At 36.3% G+C, this 23,691-nt stretch overlaps 2 protein-coding genes across 3 annotated transcripts in view; one reads left to right on the forward strand and one right to left on the reverse strand.

The window, feature by feature from the left end:
* Window positions 1-23,691, forward strand: part of PDE6H (phosphodiesterase 6H) — a 172,793-nt gene that overhangs the window by 5,306 nt on the left and 143,796 nt on the right. The gene's annotated exons all lie outside the window — the stretch shown is intronic.
* The window catches only part of ART4 (ADP-ribosyltransferase 4 (Dombrock blood group)), a 12,106-nt gene continuing 3,455 nt past the window's right edge, over window positions 15,041-23,691 (reverse strand). The window contains 1 exon segment of the mRNA XM_008071214.2: window positions 15,041-15,189. Within this exon segment, the coding sequence (XP_008069405.2) occupies window positions 15,098-15,189 (92 nt within the window). The 3' untranslated portion in view covers window positions 15,041-15,097.

Here is a 23,691-nt window from a genome sequence, read left to right on the forward strand (position 1 = left end):
CCCCCACACTCACCGATGGGTTGCAAACTGCAATTTGATAAGCATGAATTTGGAGTTCCAATTTTGTTTTTTCTTCTAGGAATTTTTCATTAAACACTTGTCTTTCTTTGACTCCTTGTTTTTAGAATTTATGATGAAATAAAAACTCCAGCTTCTGACTTCGAATTCAGAAGACAATCGGCTATATTCCTATTCAGATATTTAGGTGAGAGTAGTCTTTCTTATGAGAAAGTGTGAAATATCTCTAGCTACTATCATATGCCATTATATGAAGGGATAGTTTCCATCTACTTCAAGATAGAATGATAGGACCCTTCCCCTTCATATTAAAACACCATTAAAATACAGTATTAAAGAGTACTGTATAGGCGCAAGAATAGGTGAATTTGTGGAACAAAATTCCCCAAAGCAGACCCTTCTATCCATTTAATAATAAATGTATTTCCAATAAATAATAATTGAAATTATTACTCCACAAATGGCCCCGTCGTAATGGGCTAATCTTTAAGGTTATACCATAATAAAAATTATTAGTGTATGTGTAAAAAAATGAAATAATAAAATAGCTAGAAGAAAATGGAATATTTCCAATGTCTTTATGGAGGACTTTATAAGCCTAAAATCAATGGGGAAAAAAAATCACATGCAAAAATATGATTAACAAAGATGACCATATAAAAACTGAAAGCAACCTAGGAAAATATTAACTTCTAAACTACTGTTATTATTAATAAAATTAATAAAAGTATTAATTTCTAAAGTAATGTTGTTATTAATAAGGAAAACAGTAAATGAGCAAACGACCCTGAACAGACAGTAAAAGAAGAATTAGTAGTTAATAAAATGATGAGAAAAGTTTCAGCTTTTCCAGCAATCGAAGACATGGTATGTTTTCAACTACAAAAATAACGTTTTTCCCCTTAAAATACTCATGCACTTGCACTCTGATGCTCTTCTTGGTAGGATCTAAAGATATCAGTCTATGATTTTGTTCCAATAAGTTCGAATAAGAGACATCAGGATATGCTCAGAATTATTCTTTCTTTTTAATAAAAAAAGGCATTTATTTTTCTGAGTCAGCCTTACCTTCCTAGATTTTTTCCCCTTGGGGTTATGCAAACATGCCCAGCAAGTCTGCCACCACATCTCAAGTATGTCTGAGCTTCAGTATTGGATACAGTTCAAGGTTATTTCTACCTCCAAAATAAGAGAAGTGCTAGAAAATTAGGAAAAGGATTGGTGGAGACTGAAGATGAAACCATTAAATAGTATCGTAGACAGGTGAAGTTTGAAGAACCTGGTGAAGAAAGCAGTTATTGAGTAGGGTACTACTCTACTTAAAGTGTAAGGTGGTATACTGCAAAGCATACAAAGATGAAAAAACATGGTCCCTGCTTTTGTGGAATTTCTAATCTAGTTATGAAGTTAAGACAGATTTATAGCTACAATGTCAAGTTGAAACTAATCTGTCATACAAAATTACTAAAAATATAAAATAACTCTAAAAATAGAGTTATTGTTTGGCTTGTGCAAATCAAGTTTTAATCAACCCCCACTTTAATATATATGAACTCTGGGGCCACATAGAGGCATTTGATTAACCAGGGAAGGTTAACAATCTCTACCCTCTTAAATACCACATGGAGAACCGTAGTTGGCCATGTGCAGTCTTTGCACTATTGCTCTTAAGAATCTAGTTCTTACACTACTCAGCAAAACAAAAGCCCTACAATTAATTGGGCTTACCCTTCTTATACATCATAGTTGTTACTCAGGCAAACTTCAAGTGATGTCTTACAAACAATATATATTATGGTACCTGAGAGGAATTCTGGGCCATACACTTTCTCCCACTTTATTCTATTTTTGGTGATCACCTGGTGACGTTTCAAGATCATGGTGCTAGCAAAAAGTAGCTAAGTGATTCATTTATGCCAGCTCTTAACTACACCTTTTGTATGGCAAATTTCAATTTTTGCATAATTTGAGTTATCACACTATGGTGCTTCCTGCAAAAAAATTCATTTGGGGAGTTACCACCCACTTCTGTAGAGTTTGTGCTACTATTTGAATATTTTACTGTAGTGTTGCAGCAATGAAATAAGCTCTATAGTGCCCTGGAGCAACCTGATGGGGAGTTGTTGGCCAGTAGGAGGAGCGCTTGGTCTCTGAGACTTCTACTTCACCTGAGCCTGTGGGGGACTAGCGCTTTCTCTGGCTCTTACACATTTGGACTCTGGATGGGTAAAATTTTATTGATGAGAGTTCTGTTGCTAAACGTTTGAAAATCATTGACTTGCTATTTCATTTAAAAAAATGACAAAACATCTGAAAGTGCTGGTATAGTGATCAGCACACCTGAGGATATTAAAATGTAAAAAATGATTAGCTTAAGATGGATGCTTAGTGAGCCTAACGTTGTTAATTTTGTTGAATTAAGAAATAAACATTCAAGATTAAAGAGCATATGAGTTATGGTAGAATATACTGATGATTGTATCTAAAAGTGAAGGTTTATTTAGTGATATTATACAGTTGTAGTTTTTCAGGAAAGGAACCACCTTACAAAATGAAAATGTATTGATTGTCATATGTTCAAATAAAACACTTAAGGATACTTTTGTGAGTAACAGTAGTTCATTGTCAAGTGAAATGGGAACTTAAAGAGAAATTAATAATGATATAATTAGAGAAAGCCCCATGGAGAATGCAGCATGTAATTTGTGCTTTAATAGATGGTAGAATTATAACATGGAGAAATTAAAAGTGAAAGACTTGATAAAACTAATAATTTTGAGACCAGGTGTGATGGCTCACGCCTTCCAAAATAATCTCAGCACTTTGGCAGGCTGAGGTGGGAGGACTGATTGAGCTCAGGAGTTTGAGACCAGCCTGGATGACATAGTGAGAACCCTATCTCTACAAATAATACAAAAATTAGCTGGGCGTGATTATGCCTGCCTGTAGTCCTGTTATTTTGGAGGCTGAGGCTCCAAGAGAATTGCTTGAGTCCAGAATTATTTGCAGTGTACTGTGATCATGTCACTTCACTCCAGCCTGGATGACAGAGTGAGATCCTGTCTCTAAAATAAATAAAAACCAAAAAAAAAGTATTTCAAAATATAAAGTCATTATCATTAATATATAAACTTTTTTAAATAGAGGAGGAAAAACTCACAAACCTACCATCTTCATTATTTTTGTGTTTTTATTCCTTTTCAAAATTTGTTTATATGCATGAGAATTTTATAAAGTTGTAATAAAAGTGTAAATAAAAGGCATTTTATATTCATTTTACTTCACTTACACTTTCCCCTATTTCTGGTTTTACAAGCGTTTTATTGGTTACATAAAGTATTCCTTCCATTTCTTTATCACAATTTAATAAATCCCTAATTGTTTCATTATCATAAATAATATTCTAATAATCATTTTGATACACATAGATTTTTCCCTCCTCCATTGTCTGAATTATTTGCTCAGGATAAATAGCTAGAAGAATTATATAATTAGTGGTATAATTAATGGGAATTAAAATTTTATTCCTTTCTTTTCTGAGTCAGAGTCTCACTGTTGCCCAGGCTAGAGTGCAGTGGCATGATCACAGCTCACAGTCTCGACTTCTTGGGCTCAGGCAATCCTTTTGCCTCAGCCACCCGAGAAGCTGGGATTAGAGGTACATGTCAACATGATGACTAATTTTTTGACTTTTTGTAGAGACAAGGTCTGGCATTGTTGCTATGTCTCAAACTCCTAGGCTCAAGCAATATTCCCACTTCAGCCTCCCAAAGTGGTGGGATTACAGGCATGAGCTACTAAGCCTGGCAGATTTTTTTAAAAAATTACTTTTGATATGTGTTGCAAACTGCATTCCAAAAGTTTTTACTTTGCTACCAAAAATAATTTTTGATAGCAAGATACTGGGTATCTTTCAAAGTCAAAGAGGGTCTCGCTTAAATATAGTAATGTTGATTTGGGGAGCATAATGATAAATTTCAAAAAGAGGAATTCTTGTCTTTTTAAAAATACATGTCAAAAATATTAAAGATGAAATAATATAGTCTCTGAAATTTGCTTCCAAATAATCTGGAAGAAATTTAGGGTTGTGTTATAGAGGAAATAAGATTGGCTTTGTTTTGAACTTTTTAAAACTGGGTTAAGCGTATGTGGAAATTTATTATATTATTGTCTCCACTTCTGTGTATGTTAGAGTTTTTCTTATAATAACAATCTAAAAAGAAGAGGAAAAAAGCAAAACATGACCCTAAGTCTCTGATGTTTAGTTATTAGTGCTCTCTGAGGTTTTACGTTTCTATTTGCTGTCACTTTTCCTCACTGTCCAAGTTGGGTCCTTCTAGCATGCAGGGGCCACTTATTTGGGAATGTGGAAATAGGGGATGGGTAAAGTCAGCAGCCTTTCAGGAGAAAGTAACAGCTACTAACTAGCTCCGAGCCTTCTTTACTTCAAATCAAAACCCTGGCCTTTAATTTTCAAAAAAGAAGTTGATCGTGATATAATGATGCACTTTCTAATGTAAATTATTTTGAAGAATATTTCTGACCAGAAAGTAGAATATCAACATCATTCATCAGCATTTGCCAAGCGGTCACTTGTGAAGTCTCTACAATATGTCTTGAGGCACTTGAAAAAAAAAATAGACAATGTTCCTTGCCTTTGAGAAGACAACAGTCCATTTGGAGACACACAGTAAATGCCCAGTGATACTTAGATATATACATTATGAAGGAATATAAGCACTGTACATAAGCTAGTATTAGATTCCACATTCATTCTTTCACAGATAGATGCTGAGTGTCTGCATTAATGTTAACGACACAGAAGGAAATGATACCATCCATATAAACACACATTCACACAGGTGTCATTTTATTCTTAATTCTTTCTAAAATTGAAGTCTTTACTGCTTCTCCTCCTCTCTGACTTAGTCCTAGAAGTTATTAATTTTCTTCTTTTCCTGGTATCTTCAGAGAAATTATCACAAAGAACATTGCATGGAATCTTCTTGTAACATTTAGACTGAGAATCAAGACTGACAGCCTATTTCAAATTTCCTTCACTACTGAGAAACCAAGTATCATATAAATACTAATAGAATATCCATATTGCTTACCTTGCTGTGCTTCCGAGTTCCGTGGGCCCAGCAGTTGTTTAGGAGTATTGTTGAAGTGCCTTTTCATCTGGTTTCATCTGGATATTTCTGATGGAATGTGATGACTTACAGGTTTTCTAGTTTCTGCTGGGTCCCTCTGCCTGTCTGGTTTATAGACTGTTTCTGCATGGCTTAGTCTTCAGTAGTCCTTTATTTCTTATATTATTATAAGTTTAGTATATAGTATTCAGTCATATAATTTGAAAGACTAATAAAGTGGTAACATTTAAAGAATTTTCTTTTTTTTAAATGGATTCCTTATAGTTGAAAAGCACTATACAACTGAGTTAATTCAGTTCAGTAGAAAAGAGAAAAGATAGCTCTTTGAGATTGCAGCTCTCAGATTTGGGGATTTCATCTTGTCAACTACCCAGATGTTAAGTTTCCTTTAGCTTCTGTTGCATTTTTGTCTTTAACTGTTGCTGATTGCTTTGCTTAGGTTCTCAAAAGATATAAATCCAGATATGTGCAGCCAAGTGTGTGTGTGTGTGTGTGTGTGTGTGTGTGTGTGCGCGCATGCACATCTTCTTTCCATTTAGGAGTTCTGCTCTTTATCACTATTTCTCTTCTTTATTTTGGTGAATGTCTTGACAGTATAAAAACCTTAAAGACCATTTGGACTTCTTTCCCTCAATGCTTTGATCAGTCCTCCATGCTTCTTTCTCTGGATTCTCTCTAGTCCCCATTGATTCCTCTATAACAAAGGCACCTCAGAGGCAGGAGAATCACACAGCCCTAGTAAAACTTTGTGGAAAGACTACAGGATTTTTTTTTTAAAGATGCAGGATACAATTTAGGATTAGGTACATAAGTGGTCACTGTACAGGTGAAGTTTGGGCCTGCCTTTGGTCCCCATTTCACCTATGCTTATTAATGATATGTGCCCCCCCCCGGGGCAGTGTCCTTCTACTGCCAATCCCTTTCTTATAGTAGTATGATAAATGTTCAGGGTCCGTTTATTAGTGAGAACTTATGGTATTCAGTTCTTTGTATCTGTGATAGATCACTGAATATGGTAGATTCTAAATCCATCCATGTGAACAGCGGTTCACATCAACAAAATTATGGACTTCGCAGTGAACTGCTGTTCACTGTGGCTTGATGGGATTCCAAATGACAATGGAGTCCGTAGGAGTGTGTGAGTCTCCATATAAGTGAGTGTGTGTAGGGATGAATATATGCAAGTGGGTGGACAAGTGGATGTGTGAGTGTCTGATTGAGTGGGGACATGGGAAGTCCATAATTTTGTCCTTTATGACTACATAATATTTCATCGTGTAAATGTGCCACTTTTTTTGTATCCAGTCCACTTTCGATGGACAGCACGATTGGGTCCATGCTTTTGCTATTGTGAATAGTGCTGCAATAAACATGCATGCGCAGGTATCTTTTTTGTAGAATGATTTGAGTTCCTCGGGGTATATTCCCAGAAGGGAGATTGCTGGGTTGTATGGAAGGTCGAGTTTTAGATCTTGCAGAAATCACAACACTGTTTTCCACAGAGGTTGTACTAATTTACACTGCCATCTACAGTGTAGAAGCATTCTCTTTTCCCTGCATACTCTCCAGCCTTTGTTATTTTTTGAGTTGATGAAGGCCATCTTGACTGGAGTTAGTGATATCTCAGTGTGGTTTTGATTTGCATTTCTCTGATAATTAGTGAGGCCGACCATTTTTTCATCTATCTGTTGGCTGCTAATGTCTTTTTTAAAGAAATGTCTATTCATATATTTTGCCCGCTTTTTAATAGGGCTAGTTTGTGTTGTTGCTGTGTTTTCTTTTCAGCACATTTGAGTTCCTTATAGATACTGGATGTTAGACTTTGGTCAGATATACAGTTGGCAAATATTATTTCCCATTCTGTGGGCTGTCTACCCACTTTCTTCTTTTGCTTTGTAGAAGCTTTTCAGTTTGAGGAGGTCCTACTTGTCTATCTTATCTCTTATGACATGGGCTTTTGATCAGGAATTGGTTGCCTACTCCAATTTCTATAAGGGTGTCTCCTGTGTTTTCTAAGATCATTAAAGTTTGAAGCTTTATGTTTAGGTCTTTGATTCATTTGGAGTTGACATTTGTGGGTGATAGGTAGAGGTCCTGTTTCATTCTTCTGCATGTGGTCAGCCAGCTTTCTCAGCACCATTTACTGAATAGGTTCTCCTCTCCCTAGTGGTTGTTGGTGGAGACTTTGTCAAAGATGAGTTGGTTGAGAAGTTGAGGTTTTGCTTCCCGAATCTCTATCCTATTCCATTGGTCTATATGCCTGTTCTTGTGCCAATACCAGTCTGTTTTGATTATTATAGCCTTATAATAAAGCTTAAAGTCTGGAAGTGTGATACCTCCCACTTTCTTTTTTTTGCTGAGGATTGTTTTGGCTTTTCATGGTCATTTATGTTTCCATATGCATTTCTGTATTGTTGTTCCCACATCTGAGAAGAATGATGTTGGTAATTTAATGGGTATTGCTTTGAATTTGTAGATTGCCTTGAGTATGATTGACATCTTAACAATGTTGATTCTTTCAATCCAGGAGCATGGAATATTTGTCCATTTGTTTGTGTCTTCTTTGATTTTTTCTTGAGCAGTGTTTTGCAGTTTTCATCATAAAGATCTTTCAATTCTCTTGTTAGGAAGATGCCAGGGTATTTCATTTTGTGTGTGTGTGTGTTGCTGTTTGAATGGGATTGTGCTTTTTATTTGGTTCTCTGTCTGTTTGTTGTTGGTGTATAAGAATGTGATGTCTTTTTCATGTTGCTTTTGTACCCTGAGACTTTGCCAAAGTCCTTTTTTAGTGCAAGGAGATTTTTGACAGATTCTTTTGGGTTTTCAAAGGTATAGGATCATGTCATCAGCAAGGAGGGATAACTCAATTTCCTCTTTTCCTATTTGGATACCTCTGATTTCCTTCTCTTGTCCAATTGCTCTAGCTAGGATTCCAAAGCTATGTTGAACAGAAGGTGTGAGAGTTGGCAGCCTTGTCTTGTTAGAGTTTTCAGGGGAAATGGTTTCAATTTCTGTCCATTTAGCAATTTGTTGGCTGTGGGTTTATCATAGATGGCTCTTACTATTTTGAGGTATGTTCCATCTATGCCTAGGTGTTCAAGGGTTTTTACCAAGAAGGCATTTTACCAAGAAGGGATGCTGAATTTTATCAAAAGCTTTTTCTGTGTCTTATGATATAATCATGCAGTTCTTGTTTTTACATCTGTTGATGTACTGAATTACATTTATGGCCTTGCAGATGTTAAGCCAGCCTTATTGTTGATGTGAACTGCTGTTCACATGGGCAGGCTGGAGCCTGTATCTGCCTGGATTCCAGGACAAAGGTGATGATGGTGGTGGTGATGTCTCTGCATCTTCCCCTCTGCTGGGAGGGGCGACTAATTCCTCTGCTGTATTTCCTCCATGGTGTCAGATTGAACATTCCCCACTGCCAATGTTCAATCTGGCGCCAGAGACTGTGGTGGTGGTTGGCACCATGCAGCAACTGTTTTTTCCTGCTTTTTTCTGGGTAAGGTCACAGAGGTGGTGCTTACCTCTGGGCGGTGGACAGAGCTGGGATCTGAGAAGCAGCGTGCAGGGCAGCCATTTCAGAAGGGGAGCTCAGGCCACTTGTTCCCATGTCCCCACTCAGTCAGGCACTCATACACCCACTTGTCCTCACACTTGCATATATTCGTCCCTATGCACACTCACTTATATGGAGACTCACACACTCCTACGGACTCCATTGTCATCTTGGAATCCCATCAAGACCACAGGATTTAAAATCAGATAGTTTTGACTTTGTGTACCCTAAGTACCACTTACTAGTCATGTAACCTCAGGAAAGTCACTTAATCTTTAAGTTTTTCCATTGGTATAATGTATTAGTTCATAATTTATGGATTGCCATAGGATTAAATGAAATAATGCACGTAAAGCATTTGGCATAGTGGTTGATAAGAGGCAAAAATCTTGACAAAATGGTAGCTATACTTATATTAACAATAGTATCTCTTGGTTTGGTGGAGGGAGGGAAGTGCATGGGTAGAGAATATAGAAACAAGATGCCAGAGAGGAGACTTGTAAAATCAAAAGGTGCTGCCCTATGGTACTAAAGAAAGGCTAACTGAAGTAACTTTTCACTTTTGTCTCAGTGGGTAATTTTGGCCTTGATGTATCCTAGGGCTCTACCACATAGGAATGTGTGTCCAGTGTTTCTGAACTAGGAATTGATGATGAGTTGGATTTCAACAGATGAGTGGAGGGTTGAGGAGGAGATATTTCAGATGGAGGGAAACCAGAGAGCAAAGGAGCTGAAGAAAAAATTGTAGAGCATTTTCAAGGAACAAAATTAATCCATCGTGCTGGTGGTACAGGGTGTTTTTTAGAGAAGTTAAGGGAAGGTGAATAGTAGAAAATTGAGAGCAGTTTGTAGATGATTACCTTAAATGCTATGCTAGAAAATTGTATTTTAATCTGTATGCAATATTGAACTATTAATATTAACTTTTTATTTTGGGATAATATTAGGATGTTTGGATTTCACAGTCACTTTATCTAAACTAGATTAGTGTGGATTGCATGGTCTTCAACGCCAGTGTCTACAGTAGCTGGACAAGTCTGTCAGTGACTTGTTCTATCTTAAAACAGTTATATTTTGTTTTTGAAGAGAACATTGCTAAGGAGTATTATTTTACCCACTTGTTCCTAAGGCATTGTTTGTTTCTCTTCTATTTCTACCCTTCTTAGCATTTACTGCCTACACAGCTGTTCCTTCCTCTCCATGACAGCAGCTTACGTGGAGTTGCCATAATTGAAGTGTGAACAGTAATAATGCAAAAGAGTTGGGCACATTTTACTAGTTTCCTTTTCAAAGAAAAACTAGAAGCAATATTGACGTTATAGTGAACCCACTAGATAATCAACTTGAACTCTTAAATCCTTCTAGACTAAAGTCAGCGTTGTCATCAAATCAATAGTCAGGACTGAACCTCAAGCAGAAAGAAAATTTTCCTAGCATGGGTCTTGGAATCAGGGTGGTGGCAGAGAACCAGGAAGGCTGATTTGACATGTTTGATTGCTGAATTGAGGATGGTGGAGAATGAGTGAAAGGTCAATGATATCTCCAAACTGATCTGCATATAGCTCTCGCTTGATAGTTTCTTTTACATCGGATGCTTTTTTCCCCCCTTTATTCTAAAGCTTACCCCCTCTTTTATCTAAGGTTCTCCACTTAAAAACTCCATACTTCATGATTCTTTCCTAGAATAACCTGCCTGGTTCAATTATAATTGCAACAATTCACCAACACTTGAGAATATTGCATTTTTTTTTTAAATCAAGCAAACCTGAAAACAATCACCTTTTTTACCCTATAGCCACCTCTTCACAGTCACACTTTCCAATTGAGTAGTGTACATGCACTGCCTCTACTTTGTTTTCTCATTAATTTTTCAGTATTTGTAATCTAGCTTCTGCACATATTCTCGCCTCTTACAAAATGGCTCCCTATCATCACCAATAGCATTGTAATGAAAATATAATAAGTAATGTACAGTGTTTATCTATTTGAGGCATTTGAAATTGTTGATCTTTTTTTAATTTTAAACTATATTTTCTTAGCAATGTATGATTCTGTTGGATCCTCTTTTTGTACATTCCTTCAATTTCTATATGGACTATTCTTTATTTATATGTCTGTTAAATATTTATGTTTTCTAGGTTTCTATGTTTAGCTTTCTTTTTACTCTATATATGCTCCCTGGGAGATTTCATACAACTTCATAGTTGTATTACCACTTGATTGTTGATGTACCCCAAATACATAACTGTTATTCCGTAATTTTTTTCTGCACTCCAAGTATGTATCTCTAACTAACCTTCTAGATGGCTTACCATACCTCAAAAAGTTATGAATAAAATGTCTCATCTTAAGCTGCCAATCCCCTCTTCCATCATGTCTTAGTTTTCCCAAACCAACTTTGCACATATGATTTTTGAATACTTTTCCTAGAATCTCCTGAGGTAACATTTTGCAAATCTATAGTATTTTATATCCAGAATATTGACTTTTATGTAATCTACCAATTTATTCAGATTTCTCTAGATTTGCTTATATTCATTTGTGTACATATTAGGTTCTTTGCAATTTCATATAAGTTTATGTTTCACTTCCACAGTCAAGTTCCTGAATGTTCTAACACTACAAGGATCCAAGTCATTTGTCAGAGTGTGCTCTGCAATATTTTCTTTCAGATTACCAGTTGTCTTTTCATTCTGTTTAAAGCATCTTTGAAGAACACAAAAATTTTAAATTTGAATGAAGTCCAATTTATCATATTTTCAATGAATCTGTTTCTTGGTGTCATATTAAAGAAATAATTGACTAACCAAAAGTTACAAGATTTTCTCCTATATTTCCTTCTAAGAGTTTATGGCATTATATTTTATCTTTATGGCTATTTTCCATTTTAAGTTAATTATTGTTTATGACATGACATATAGATCAAAATTTATATTTTTGAATATGAATAGCCAGTTGTTCCAGCATCATTTGTTGACAAAAACCTAAACTTTTTCTATTAAATTATCTTTGTTTCTTTGTTAAAAATCAATTGACCACATTTGTGGGCCTATTTTTAGATTTTCCATTCTATTATGTTGGTCTATACACTGTTTTTATTACTATAGTTTTATAGTATAATTTAATATTTGATAGTATGAGTTCCCCAGTTTTGTTCCTTTAAAAATGTTGTCTGTTCTTGGTGCTTTACATTCTTGTATGGTTTTTAGAATTCATTTTTGTGTATCTGTAAAGAATCCGGATGGCATTTTGGATGTGAATGCATTAATTCTGCGGATCAGTTTGGGAACAATTGATATCTTAATCACATAGAGTCTTCCAATCCATGGACAGATTTTGAATTGACATCTTTACTATATAGAGTTTTTAAATCCATGGACAAGATTTATCTCAACATTTATTTAGGTTTTCTTTGATTTGTTTTACTTAAGAATTTTATAGTTTTTGAATCTTAGCATACAGCCTGTGCACACATTTTCTTAAATTTATAACTAAGTATTTTATTGAGAAAGTATCATAAATAATACCTATAAGCCGGGCTCGGTGGCTCAGCCTGTATTCCCACGCTTTGGGAGGCTGAGGTGAGTGGATTGTCTGAGCCTGTGGGTTCAAGACCTGCCTGGGCAACTTGGCGAGACCTCATCTCTACAATAAATAAAAAATTAGCTGGGTGTGGTAGCGCGCGCCTATAGTTCCAGCTACTTGGAAGGCTGAGGCAGATGGATTACCAGAGTCCAGCAGGTTGAGGTTGCGGTGGCCGGGAGTGTGCCACTGCACTCCAGTCTGGGCGACAAGAATGAGACTCCAACTCAAAATAAATAAATAAATAAAACCTATAAAATTATTGGTTTCTTTGTTCATTCCTAGTGAATAGAAATACAGTGGATATTTGCATGTTGACACTGTATCTGCTGAACTTACTTGTAGTTCTAAAAGTTTTTGTGTAGACTCCATGGGATTTTGTATGTAGACAATCATGTTGTCTGCAAATAGTGGTAGTTGATTTCTTCCTTCTTAATTTGAATACATTTTTCTTGTCCTTCATCACTTTCTAGGATTTTTAGTACGATATTGAATAGGACTAGTGAAAGTGACATCCTTGCCTAGTTTCTGATCTTGGTGGGGAGTGGCATATAGTCTTTTATAATTTTAGCTGTAGGTTTTTATAAGAATCCTCTATGCTTGAGGAAACTTTCTTATATTTCTAGTTTGCTGAGAGTTTTTATTCTAATGTATATTGAATATTTAAAAATGCCTTTTCTTTATCTACTTATATGATCATATGGTTTTTCTTGTTTAGTCTGACTTTTGAAGGATGTGAACCAGCCTTGCATTTATGGGAAAAACCTAAAATTAGTGGTGACATTTAAAAAAATGTATTGTTGAATTGGATTTGCTAATATTTTGTTGAGGATGTTTGTGTCTATTTTCTTAAGGGATATTGTTCTGTAGCTTTCCTTTTCAAAAATAAAAGCCACAATGGTGGCTTTATAGAATCATTTCAGAAGTATTTTATATTTTCTAGAAGATAGTATGCAGAATTGTTTTTAATTCTTTTACAAATGTAAATTCACCAGTAAAACCATCTGGGCCTTGAATATTTTATTCTAGAAGCTGTTAAACTATAGAAGCAATGTCTTAAAAAGGTATAGGTTTATTCAAGTTTTCTACGTCTTCTTGGGTGAGTTATTGTAGATTGTCTTTCATTTAGGTTGTTGAATTTATGTGTACAGAGTTAGTTAGTTGTTCATATGTTCTCTCATTATCATTTTAATGTCTGTGGGGTCAGTAGTGACATCTTTTTCATTCTTAATGTGGTAATTTGTGTCCTTTTTCTTTGTTTCTTTTTTTTTCTTTTTAAAATTTTTTTTGAATTAGGGTTTCACTTTGTCACTCAGGCTGCAATGCAGTGGCACGATCATGGTTCACCACAGCATCATCCTTCTGGGTCTAAGTGATCTACCTTTCTCAGCCTCCAGAGTAGCTGGAACTAAAGGGACACACCACCATGTCCAGCTAATTTTTTGATATTTTGTGGAGACAAGGTCTCACTATGTTACCTTCTATGCTCCCACCTAAATCATATACTACCTGAGGGAAGAGTTAGAGAATTTCCAGCTGTGAAATTCAATAGTTAATACTTTTTTGCATCTCAGAGTTTGTACATAATGGGAACTCAATATAGCTTTGATATTTGCTTGGTAATCAATTGTTTTCTCTCCCATATTCTCTCCTTTACCTAAACACAATTCCACATATTATCTTAAGATCTAAATTTGTTATGAAGACTTACAATCCATTTTTCCATTGTCTTCTACAAATTGACATGTAAATTTAAATTTTAACTTTTATAATATCTTAGAAACATACTGCAACATTTGTTACTGGCAGTGAATGAGATATATTACTAATATCTTTCATTAACTTTCTCTTTTATTTCTCAACTTTCTGTTTTTTTCCATCTGAGGCCACACTGGTTTGATCTTGAATGCTGATAAAAACTTCTGAATAAAATTCACATCTCTGAAGCTCAAAGCTTTTCCATTTTGTGAAAAACTTGTCCTTTGCTTTCTAACTTGATCTTCTTTGATTTGTTTTTATTTAGAATCACTAAATAAAAAAAGGGAGAGTCCTTGTATTCATTTAGAACTCGTTCAGTTGCTTGATGCTTAAGATAGAAAATCTAATTCAAATGATGTAAACAAAAATGTAATTTATTGATTTATGCAATAGATTAGGTAATGAAAAAGCTTCATGCAAAGTTGAACCTAGACACTTATACACTTTCATAAAGATTGGGTTTATTTTCATTTCTCAGCTTTTCTATTGTGTTAGCTCCTTTCTCAGGGAGGTAGGGTCTCCTCTCTTGGTGGCAAGAGAGCTGCTAGCAGCTGTAAGCTCATACCCTGTTTCACTGATCTCCATTGGAAAAAGAGGCTCCCATTCTACTCCCAGTACCAATTCCAGAAATGTACCCTGATTGTATATCACAGGCTCTGATTGGATTATTTTCTATTCCAGCATGAATTTCTGTGTCCATTGAGAAAAATATATACTGATTGTTTATGACCTGAGTTACAAGCCAACTCACAGAAAGTGGGCTGAGCCAGTCCTGCATCCATTGCTAACTGGGCAGAGTGATTTCTGCAGGGATATTTAGGGTGTCCTGGTCGAAATAAGATGAGGGGTACAGGGAAGGCAAAACAGAATTAGCAAAGAAGAGGCCATGCACTTGTTTCAGCAGAAAGATGAAACACTTGGAAAGAAATAACTGGAAAATAAATTCCCATTTCTAGTCAAAAGACCAATAAAATGTTTTTATTTTAAAAATTGTTTTTTTAAAAGGAGCCACAAGATTCCTTTATATTCCACTTTTGGAAGAGATGATGACACTGGTCAAAAAGGAGATGGAAGCAATAATAATAGGAGCAGGAATGCACTTCTTGCTGGAAGCTATAAAAACAAAACAAAAGTTAGAGGTGTTTTAGGTAGCAGAGCTTTTTTTCTTTTCTTTTCTTTTTTTTTGATTTTTTTCTTAATGATCTCATTTCTCCTTTGAGTCACTTATTTAACATAGAAAATTTCTAATACAACCATTTGAAATTAACTACTTAAAAACATATTCTCTTTTTTTCTAACAGAACTCAAATTGCTTATTTTGCAGAAGATAAAACAGGCCCCAGGAGTTTAAAAGATTTACCTCAGGTTTCCCAGCCAGTTGGTGGTAGAGATCTGATTTTCCATCTTTATTGTTGTCTGAAGCATTACTCCCACCACCGTTATCCCCATCTTAATTATCATCTTTATCGCTATTATGAAAGTTAACACAGATTGAATACTTTCTCTGTGTTAGGATCTGTTTTGAGCCTTTGTTATATATTATTCAATGCTCACATGAAACCTATGAGATATTTATTCTCATTTTGTTGTTTAGTTGAAACTGACACAGAAACTTGAGAAACTTGCCAGTGTCACATATCTAGTAAGTAGCGTAGGAAGCGTTCGGACTTGGGTAATTTGACTCAGCTGTTTTTTTAACTGTGATATTGTCTATGTATTACATGTCCATTAATAGAAATTTTTTACTACAGGGTGGGCAAGAAATATTCATACAATCCTACTTGGGAAGTTTTTGTGTGTGTGTGTGTGTGTGTGTGTGTGTGTGTGTGTGTGTGATACACTGCCAACTCATTTCACAGGAAATATGTGAAAGATTAGCAGTTAGGTGTCATTAATAGAAGCAAGAGTGGAAAGTAAAAAAAAAATATATTGTCAGATATTATTGTCAGATACTAATGTGGAATACAGTGGACTGAGGAATAGACTGAGATGGGAGATGCAAACTTTCTAAAAAATGTCTTAAGGAAGCCTGGAATCTCTTTTCAACCAGTCTACACTACTTGTTTAGGGTAGGAAAGATGTTTAGGGAAGGAAGAGATTCATCTCTGAGTGCCTCAATATTTGTCCATATTGTTTGATATGATGACCAGATGGGTGAGCAGTATATTTTCATTGCTTTTACACAATATATTAAAGGTTTTGAGTTTCTTAGAGTTTCTATTTGGAATTTCTATATATGTAATATACACACATATACATATACATCTCTGAAACTCAAAGCTTTTCCATTTTGTGAAAAACTTGTCCTTTGCTTTCTAATTTTAAAGTAAGAGTAGGCAAGGAAAATTAACAACATACATCTTTCTAAATTTTGTTAAATTTTGAACTAAAATTATATTACCTAAATCCCTACAGTGGCCTTGGAAATATTAATAGCATTTGAGCAGGTCGATCATTAGAATGGTACTCAACATTCTTTTTTTTCCTTTTCATTTAAGCTAAAGATCCCAGGACTTCCAATCCCATGCTTTCCCACTTTTTAATGGGATAAGAGTCTCTTTAAGAGTGTAACCAGAAAATATTGATTGACAGTGTACAGAAAGATTAAGGTTTTTGGAGGCGATTAACTTTGCTGTTGAACCTCTGTCTTGAGCTGTTTAACCTTGACCATATTAATTAGTTTCATTGAGCTTCAACTTTCTCATCCATAAAATGAGAGCCTCTCAAGGATCCTGGAAATACTATTGTCACTACCACTATTAGTATTAGTACTATTGCTACCACTACCACCTCTCACCAGCACAGAGCTTACTATATAGCATATAAAGTAATATACTAACGAATATAGTCCTCATAATAATCTTATAAGATTGACTGTGTTCTCTCTATTTTGCGGATGAGGAGAGTGAGACAAAGACAGCTTAAGGATTTCTGCTCCATCACACAGTGGCAGAGCCAGTATTAACCTAGAGAACTGGATTCAAAAGATCATATGTTGAACTTCCTAGAAAGTATCAATTCTCAGTCTTCATAGTAGTTGACCCATCAATTATATTTAATATAGTGAATCACACCCTTTTCCTTGATACTTAATACCAATTTCATTGGTTTTCTCCTCCCTAACTGGCCATTCCTTCTCAGTCTTCTTTGCTCCTAACCTTGTAAAATAGGAGTAACCTGAGGTCTGGTCCTTGGACATCCTCTCCCTTTTATCTATACACTTCTGTGGAGAGCTCATCCACTCTTGTGACTTTAACTACCACCCATATCCCACAAACTCCAAAGTTGTATCTCCAGCCTGGGTCATTCCTTTGAATCCCAGACCTATATCCAACTGTCCAATCAACATCTCTATTTGGGTGACTAATTTACTTCTGAGATATAACATGTCTAATACCATGTCCTGCTCTTCACACCCAAATAGACCCCAACCACAGCTTTTCATCTCAGTTAATGCCATTCCATTCTTTCTGTTACTCAAGCCAAACCTTGTAGTCATTCTTCACTCCTCTTTCCCTCACTCTTCACATCCAGTATGGTGGGGAATCCTCTTGGCTCTGATCGCCACAATGTATCCTGGATCAGGTCAGATTTTACTGCTTCTACTGCCACCACCTTCATCTTTCATCTGAATTACTGAAATCGCCTCCTAACTGGTTTCTCTGCTATCTCCATGACTTATTAGAGTTTATTCTCAATTGAGCTGTTACATCACTTATAATAAATCTAAATAAAACCTATCCTCTCAGTCCAAAACCTTTCAGTGGTTTCCCACCTCACTAGGAAGAAAAGACAGTCCTTAAAACTGCCTTCAAAGCTCCATGTGAGCTAATCTACATTATCCTCTGTCTTCACTCTCCATCACTGTCCCCCTCATTCATTCTGGTCCCCTTGCCGTAGTTCCTGACTTAGGGCCTTTACACTTGCTATTCCCTTGTCCTGGAATGCTCTTTCCTCAGATATTCATAGGGCTAGTTCTCCCATCTTCTTTCAACCTTGACTCAAATGTCACTGTCTCTGTGAAGTTTCCATTTCATACTACAACTCTCACATGGCGTTCCCTGTCCTCTGTCTCTGCTTTATTTTTCACCTTAGTACCTACCACCTACTAACATACTGCATAATTTGCTTATTTATTTTGTTTATTTATGTCTCATATCACTGGAATGTAAATCCCTCAAGGGCAGAAATTTTCACCTAATTTGACCTCTACGCCTGGGATAGTACCTACCACATAGTGCCTGCATGGTAAGTGCTCAATAGTTATTGAATAAATGAATTATAGCTGCTATTATGATGATACTCAAGTAAGAGACAAACATATAGACATTACTACTATGTTGTAATTTTACTCATCCTTCAAAAACCAACTCTTAAGCCCCCTTCTTAATAATTAGGATGTTAGAAACAGCTTATTTGTAAATTTATTCTTTCAGATCAATATAATCCTTTTCTTCCTAACTCTTTTGATACGTTTTCTTTACCTCTTTTATGGGCATTATCACTTCTACCTCATATTATTATTATTATTTTTACATGGACTATTTAGGAAAACAAATGCAAAGCAATTGTGAATTATATTAATTACAATCTGAAATATCTTTTGTTTGCAGATATCTCACATTATTTTTACTTTCGTATTTGTCTTTAGTTTTCTGCTAGAATCTATTCAAAGCTTTTTATTCCCGCCTTACCCTATTACAGTATTTTTCAAATTGGAACTTGTCATCCATTGATAGATTGTGACATGAGTTTAGTACGTTACAACCATCACTGTTTAATAATGTAATAAAATAGGTTAGAATACAAAACACTAGTGTTGCACTACATGTAAAAAGGACAGCTATTGTCATATTATATAGGAATGTGTGTACATATTTATGTGTATATTAACTGGGTTATAATGTAAACAGTCATAGTCAAGAAGCTGAAAACTAATGGGTAGTTTCTCAGTCACATTTTCTGAAGTATAAATACATCTCCTGAAACCAATCTATAGAGATAATTGTCCTAGAATTCTTGTTAGAAAATATGCAAAAGAGTCCTACTTTTGCTATTTGTAAACTATATGAATAATTTTACACAAACCACTTAACCTCTCTGAACCTCAGTATTCACACAGTGGGATAAATAATCGAACTTGCAGACTGGTTGTGAGAACTGAATAGATAATGGGTATGAAAGCATTTTGTAAACTAAATTACAACACAAATATCATTTTATTGGTGTTTTATAATCTAGTTTTGGTCATCTGCCTTTGAATATAAAGTCTGCAAGAAAGACATAATTACTATAACTTTTATTTCATGAAATCTGAATCTAAATTTTTTCAGATAGTTCAGAAGTAAATATTTAACCTCTTTTAAAAAGCAGAAAAAGTAACCAGGCTCAGTGGCTAGGCCTGTAATCCCGCACCTTTGGGAGGCTGAAGTGAGTGGATTGCCTGAGTCCACGGGTTCGAGACCCGCCTGGGTAACTTGGTGAGACCTCATCTCTACAATAAATCAAAATGAGCTGGGTGTGGTAGTGCGCGCCTGTAATTCCAGCTACTTGGAAAGCTGAGGTGGAAGGATCGCCGGAGCCCAGCAGGTTGAGGCTGCGGTGGCCGGGAGCGGCCACTGCACTCCAGTCTGGGCGACAGAGTGAGACTCCGACTCAAAAAAAAAAAAAAAAAAAAAGCTAAAAAAGTTAAAACTGACATACCATATATCTAGTTATTCTAGTGTTTGAGGCAAATACTTTCTATGGCCTCTTTTTGTCAAAAAGCAGAGAACAATGCATGGTAACATTTTAGAAAAATGCATAAGTTGCCACTCAAAAAATAGAAAGTATTATTTTTTTCTGCCTCTTTGTTTCTATTCTTACTGTCAATCTCTCTGGAGCACACATATGTGCCATTAACCATTATCCCACTTCCATGTGCAAAGTACTTTCCCAAAGTTTATTGTGCTCGAGATGGGCGGACACCAATGTTATAACAACATGCCCACAAGATGAGTTATCACTCCTATTTTATAAATGAAGAAACAAAATAGCTACTAACATATGTCCAGATCTTTCTGGCTCCAAAATCTATTCACTTTTCATCATGCCATGTGGCCTCCCGGATTCATTCAATTATTCATTCTTTCATCCAATTATCTGAGAAACTACTGTAAGGTCAATGTGATGCCACAAACAGAACAAAGAAAACATAAAAGAAAGTTAAAAAAAAAAGTAATAGTAATCGTACCTGAAAAGTTTTCAGTACTTAACTTATGCTTGTCAGATACTATTGTAAGAACTTTTACATGAATTAATTTTCTCCTCACTAGAATCTTGTAAGGTAGGTTTAAAAAAATTCCTGGGCCGGGCACAGTGACTCAAGCCTGTAATCCCAGCACATTGGGAGGTCAAGGTGAGGGGACTGCCTGAGTCTATGGGTTCGAGAACAACCTGGGCAACTTGGTGAGACCTCATCGCTACAATAAATAAATAAATAAATAAACAAACAAACAAATAAATAAATAAATAAATAAGCTGGGTGTGGTAGCATGCACCTGTAGTTTCAGCTATTTGGAAGGCTGAGTCAGAAGGATCGCCTCAGCCCAGCAGGTAGCCGTGAGTGTGCCACTGCACACCAGCCTGGGTGACAGAGTGAGACTCTATCTCAAAAAAAAAAAAAAAATTCTGGCTGGGCATGGTGGTTCATTTCTTTAATCCCAGCACTTTGGGAGGCTGAGGCAGGAGAATTGTTTGAGCCCAGGAGTTCAAGACCAGCCTAGGAGAGACCACATCTCTCTAAAAAAAAAAAAAAAAAAAAAAAAGCCAAGTATGGTGGCATGTACTGGTAGTACCAGCTCCTCAGGAGGCTGAAGTGGAAGGATCACTTGAACCCAGAGTCAGAGGCTGCAGTGAGCTGTGACAGTGCCATGGCACCTTAGCCTGGGTGACAGAGTGAGACTCCAACTCAAAAAAAAAACCAATTCTATTTTAAATGAAAAGTAATTGCCCCTTGTTATCATTGCTAGTAACTGGCAAAATTTACATGTGAACCCAGGCTTACTACAAACAATTGGCTATATTTTTCTAGAAACATGTTAAGAATTTTGATTATGTAAAACATTTTAACAAATAAATCTTTCTTCTTTGTGACTCCGATGATATAGAACAGAGTATGCATTTGTGTGTCCGCAGATTTTTGGCATAGATTATTTTGCTGAAAGAAGCAACATTTAAGGACAAATAACTAATTAACATTCCATTAACATATTTTTTCTCTTCCAATGGGCATGAAAACATGTTTCTATGGTAACTAGTATAGGTCTTGTGAAGGGTGATAAAAGAATTAGAGAGAAAAACTGTTAGTTTAGAATGCTTTAAATCTTTTTTTTTTTGAAGATTTACTCCCTTGAATATATTATTCTGCCAATTTGACCTCTGAAGGCAACAGATGAGCTCTCTGAACTTGAGCTACAAGTCAACAGGACCAATTTTGGCATAAATTGAAGGACTAGAGAAACAAGGCTATTTATTTATTTATTTTAGTCGGCGTCTCACTCTGTCGCCCAGACTGGAGTGCAGTGGCTGCTTCTGGCCACCGCAGCCTCGACCTGCTGGGCTCCAGCGATCCGTCCGCCTCAGCCTTCCGAGTAGCCGGAATTACAAGCGTGCGCTACCACGCCCAGCTGATTTTTTTATTTATTGTAGAGATGAGGTCTCACTGCCCAGGCGGGTCTCGAACCCACGGGCTCAGGCAATCCACTCACCTCAGCCTCCCAAAGGCGCGGGATTACAGGCTGAGCCACTGAGCCCAGCTGATGCCTAGCTCTTAAGTGATGTAGTCAGACTCCCACACACAAAGAGTTTACAGAGCAATACAAGATTATTGAGCCCTTTAAGTGCGATTTGTGATTTCAAATACCTCATCAAGACCAACCAGATTTCCAGAATCTAGTGATATATATGGCTACACCTGCTAAACCTTAACTCAAAACTGACTTAAAGTTGTGTTTAGGTAGTATCACCACAGGAAGCAAAGGTCATTAGTTTGGGGGGTCCTGAAATATTTTTCTTTGAGGTTCACAGAATGGCAGAACATGAGTAATAGTTTTTATTGAGTATACTTTACTGTGCTCATTATCCTAGTAGAAGAATTGTATGTCCCAAATTCATGATGAGAATGAAGTAATAGTGTTCTAGTCAGGTGTAGTTCAAAATATCACTGTTTTCTTCACACTATATTGAAGTTTTAAATTTTCTACAAATACAAATCGCTTGGGTCTTTAGGGCAGATACTCAGTTCCATGACATCAAGGAGAGCTGTGAGGAGATAAAAGTATTGGAAGGTCGCCTCAACCTAGTCTATATCTATAGAAAGGTCAGAGTGAGCAGGCTCTAGACCTCGTTGTGGATGCCATTTTGAAGACCTTTGCAACACTCCAGCCCTGAAATGTTGAGAAATGCTAACAACCTGGATTATAAACAGTAGCGATAATGATGGAGCGGAGACAGATTTGGAGATATTTCAAAGGTAGACCCTGTAGTTGGGCTGCAGTTAATTATGGGTATGATTGAATTGATATGTGGGTAAGGACAATCTTCTTCCTTCTGAATCAAACAAGGCATAGTATTTGCTACAGAACTACTCCTCTGTAAAATGACTAGGTGGTGACATAAAAGGATAAAACTGAATCTGTCACCTTTTTTAAAAGAAAGTGTTTAACAATTTTTTTTGTACTGTGATATCTTTAATTTCTCATGCTTTGGTTTATTTTCCACAGTATCATCAGAGCACTTCCTAAAATATTGATTGAATTGATTTTTACTACTTAACAATTTTTGATGACTTATTAGCTGTGGCACAAAGTTCAAAAGCTTAGTTTGGAATACAAGACCTTTTACAATCAGGCCTCAACAGAACTGTTCTGCCTGGATTAATACCCTCCTCCCTTTCTACTTCTGTTCTCTCCCTACATCCCACATATCTTACCTTCCAGTCACTCAGAATTCCAGAGATTCCCTGAAGACACCAGGCAGTTTAAAATCCTTGTGACTTAGCATATGCTGTCTTTAGTACATTTTCTATTGCAGTAACAGAATACCACAGATGGGTAATTTACAAAGAAATTACATTTATCTCTCAGAGTTCTGGGGCTCAGAAGTCCAAGAGCACGTTTTCAGCAGCCGAGGAGGGCCTTTGTGCTGCATCATAACATGGTAGAAGGCAAGCAAGTGTCCAAGACAGAGAGAGGCACCAGGGGCCAGACTTGCTTTATAATAACTCACTCTTGCGATAACTAACCAGCTACCGTAATAACTACATTATTTATCCAATCATTTCTTTTTTTTTGGAGAGACTCAATCATCTCTAATTGGGTCCCACATCACAGCACCGGGGATTACATTCCCAACACATGAACTTTTGGGGGACACATTCAAACCATAGCATGCTATTATCTGCTTAAAATGACTTTTATGCCTTTGGGAGGCTGAGGTGAGTGGGTTGCCTGAGTCCGCGGGTTCGAGACCCGTCGGGCAGGTGAGACCTCATCTCTACAATAAAATCAAAAAATTAGCCGGGCATGGTAGCGCATGCTTGTAATTCCGGCTACTTGGAAGGCTGAGGCGGAAGGA

The sequence above is a fragment of the Carlito syrichta genome, unplaced genomic scaffold (genome assembly GCF_000164805.1).
Source record: "Carlito syrichta isolate Samal-C Ts95f unplaced genomic scaffold, Tarsius_syrichta-2.0.1 Scaffold314172, whole genome shotgun sequence".
NCBI classification, from domain to species: Eukaryota; Metazoa; Chordata; class Mammalia; order Primates; family Tarsiidae; genus Carlito; species Carlito syrichta.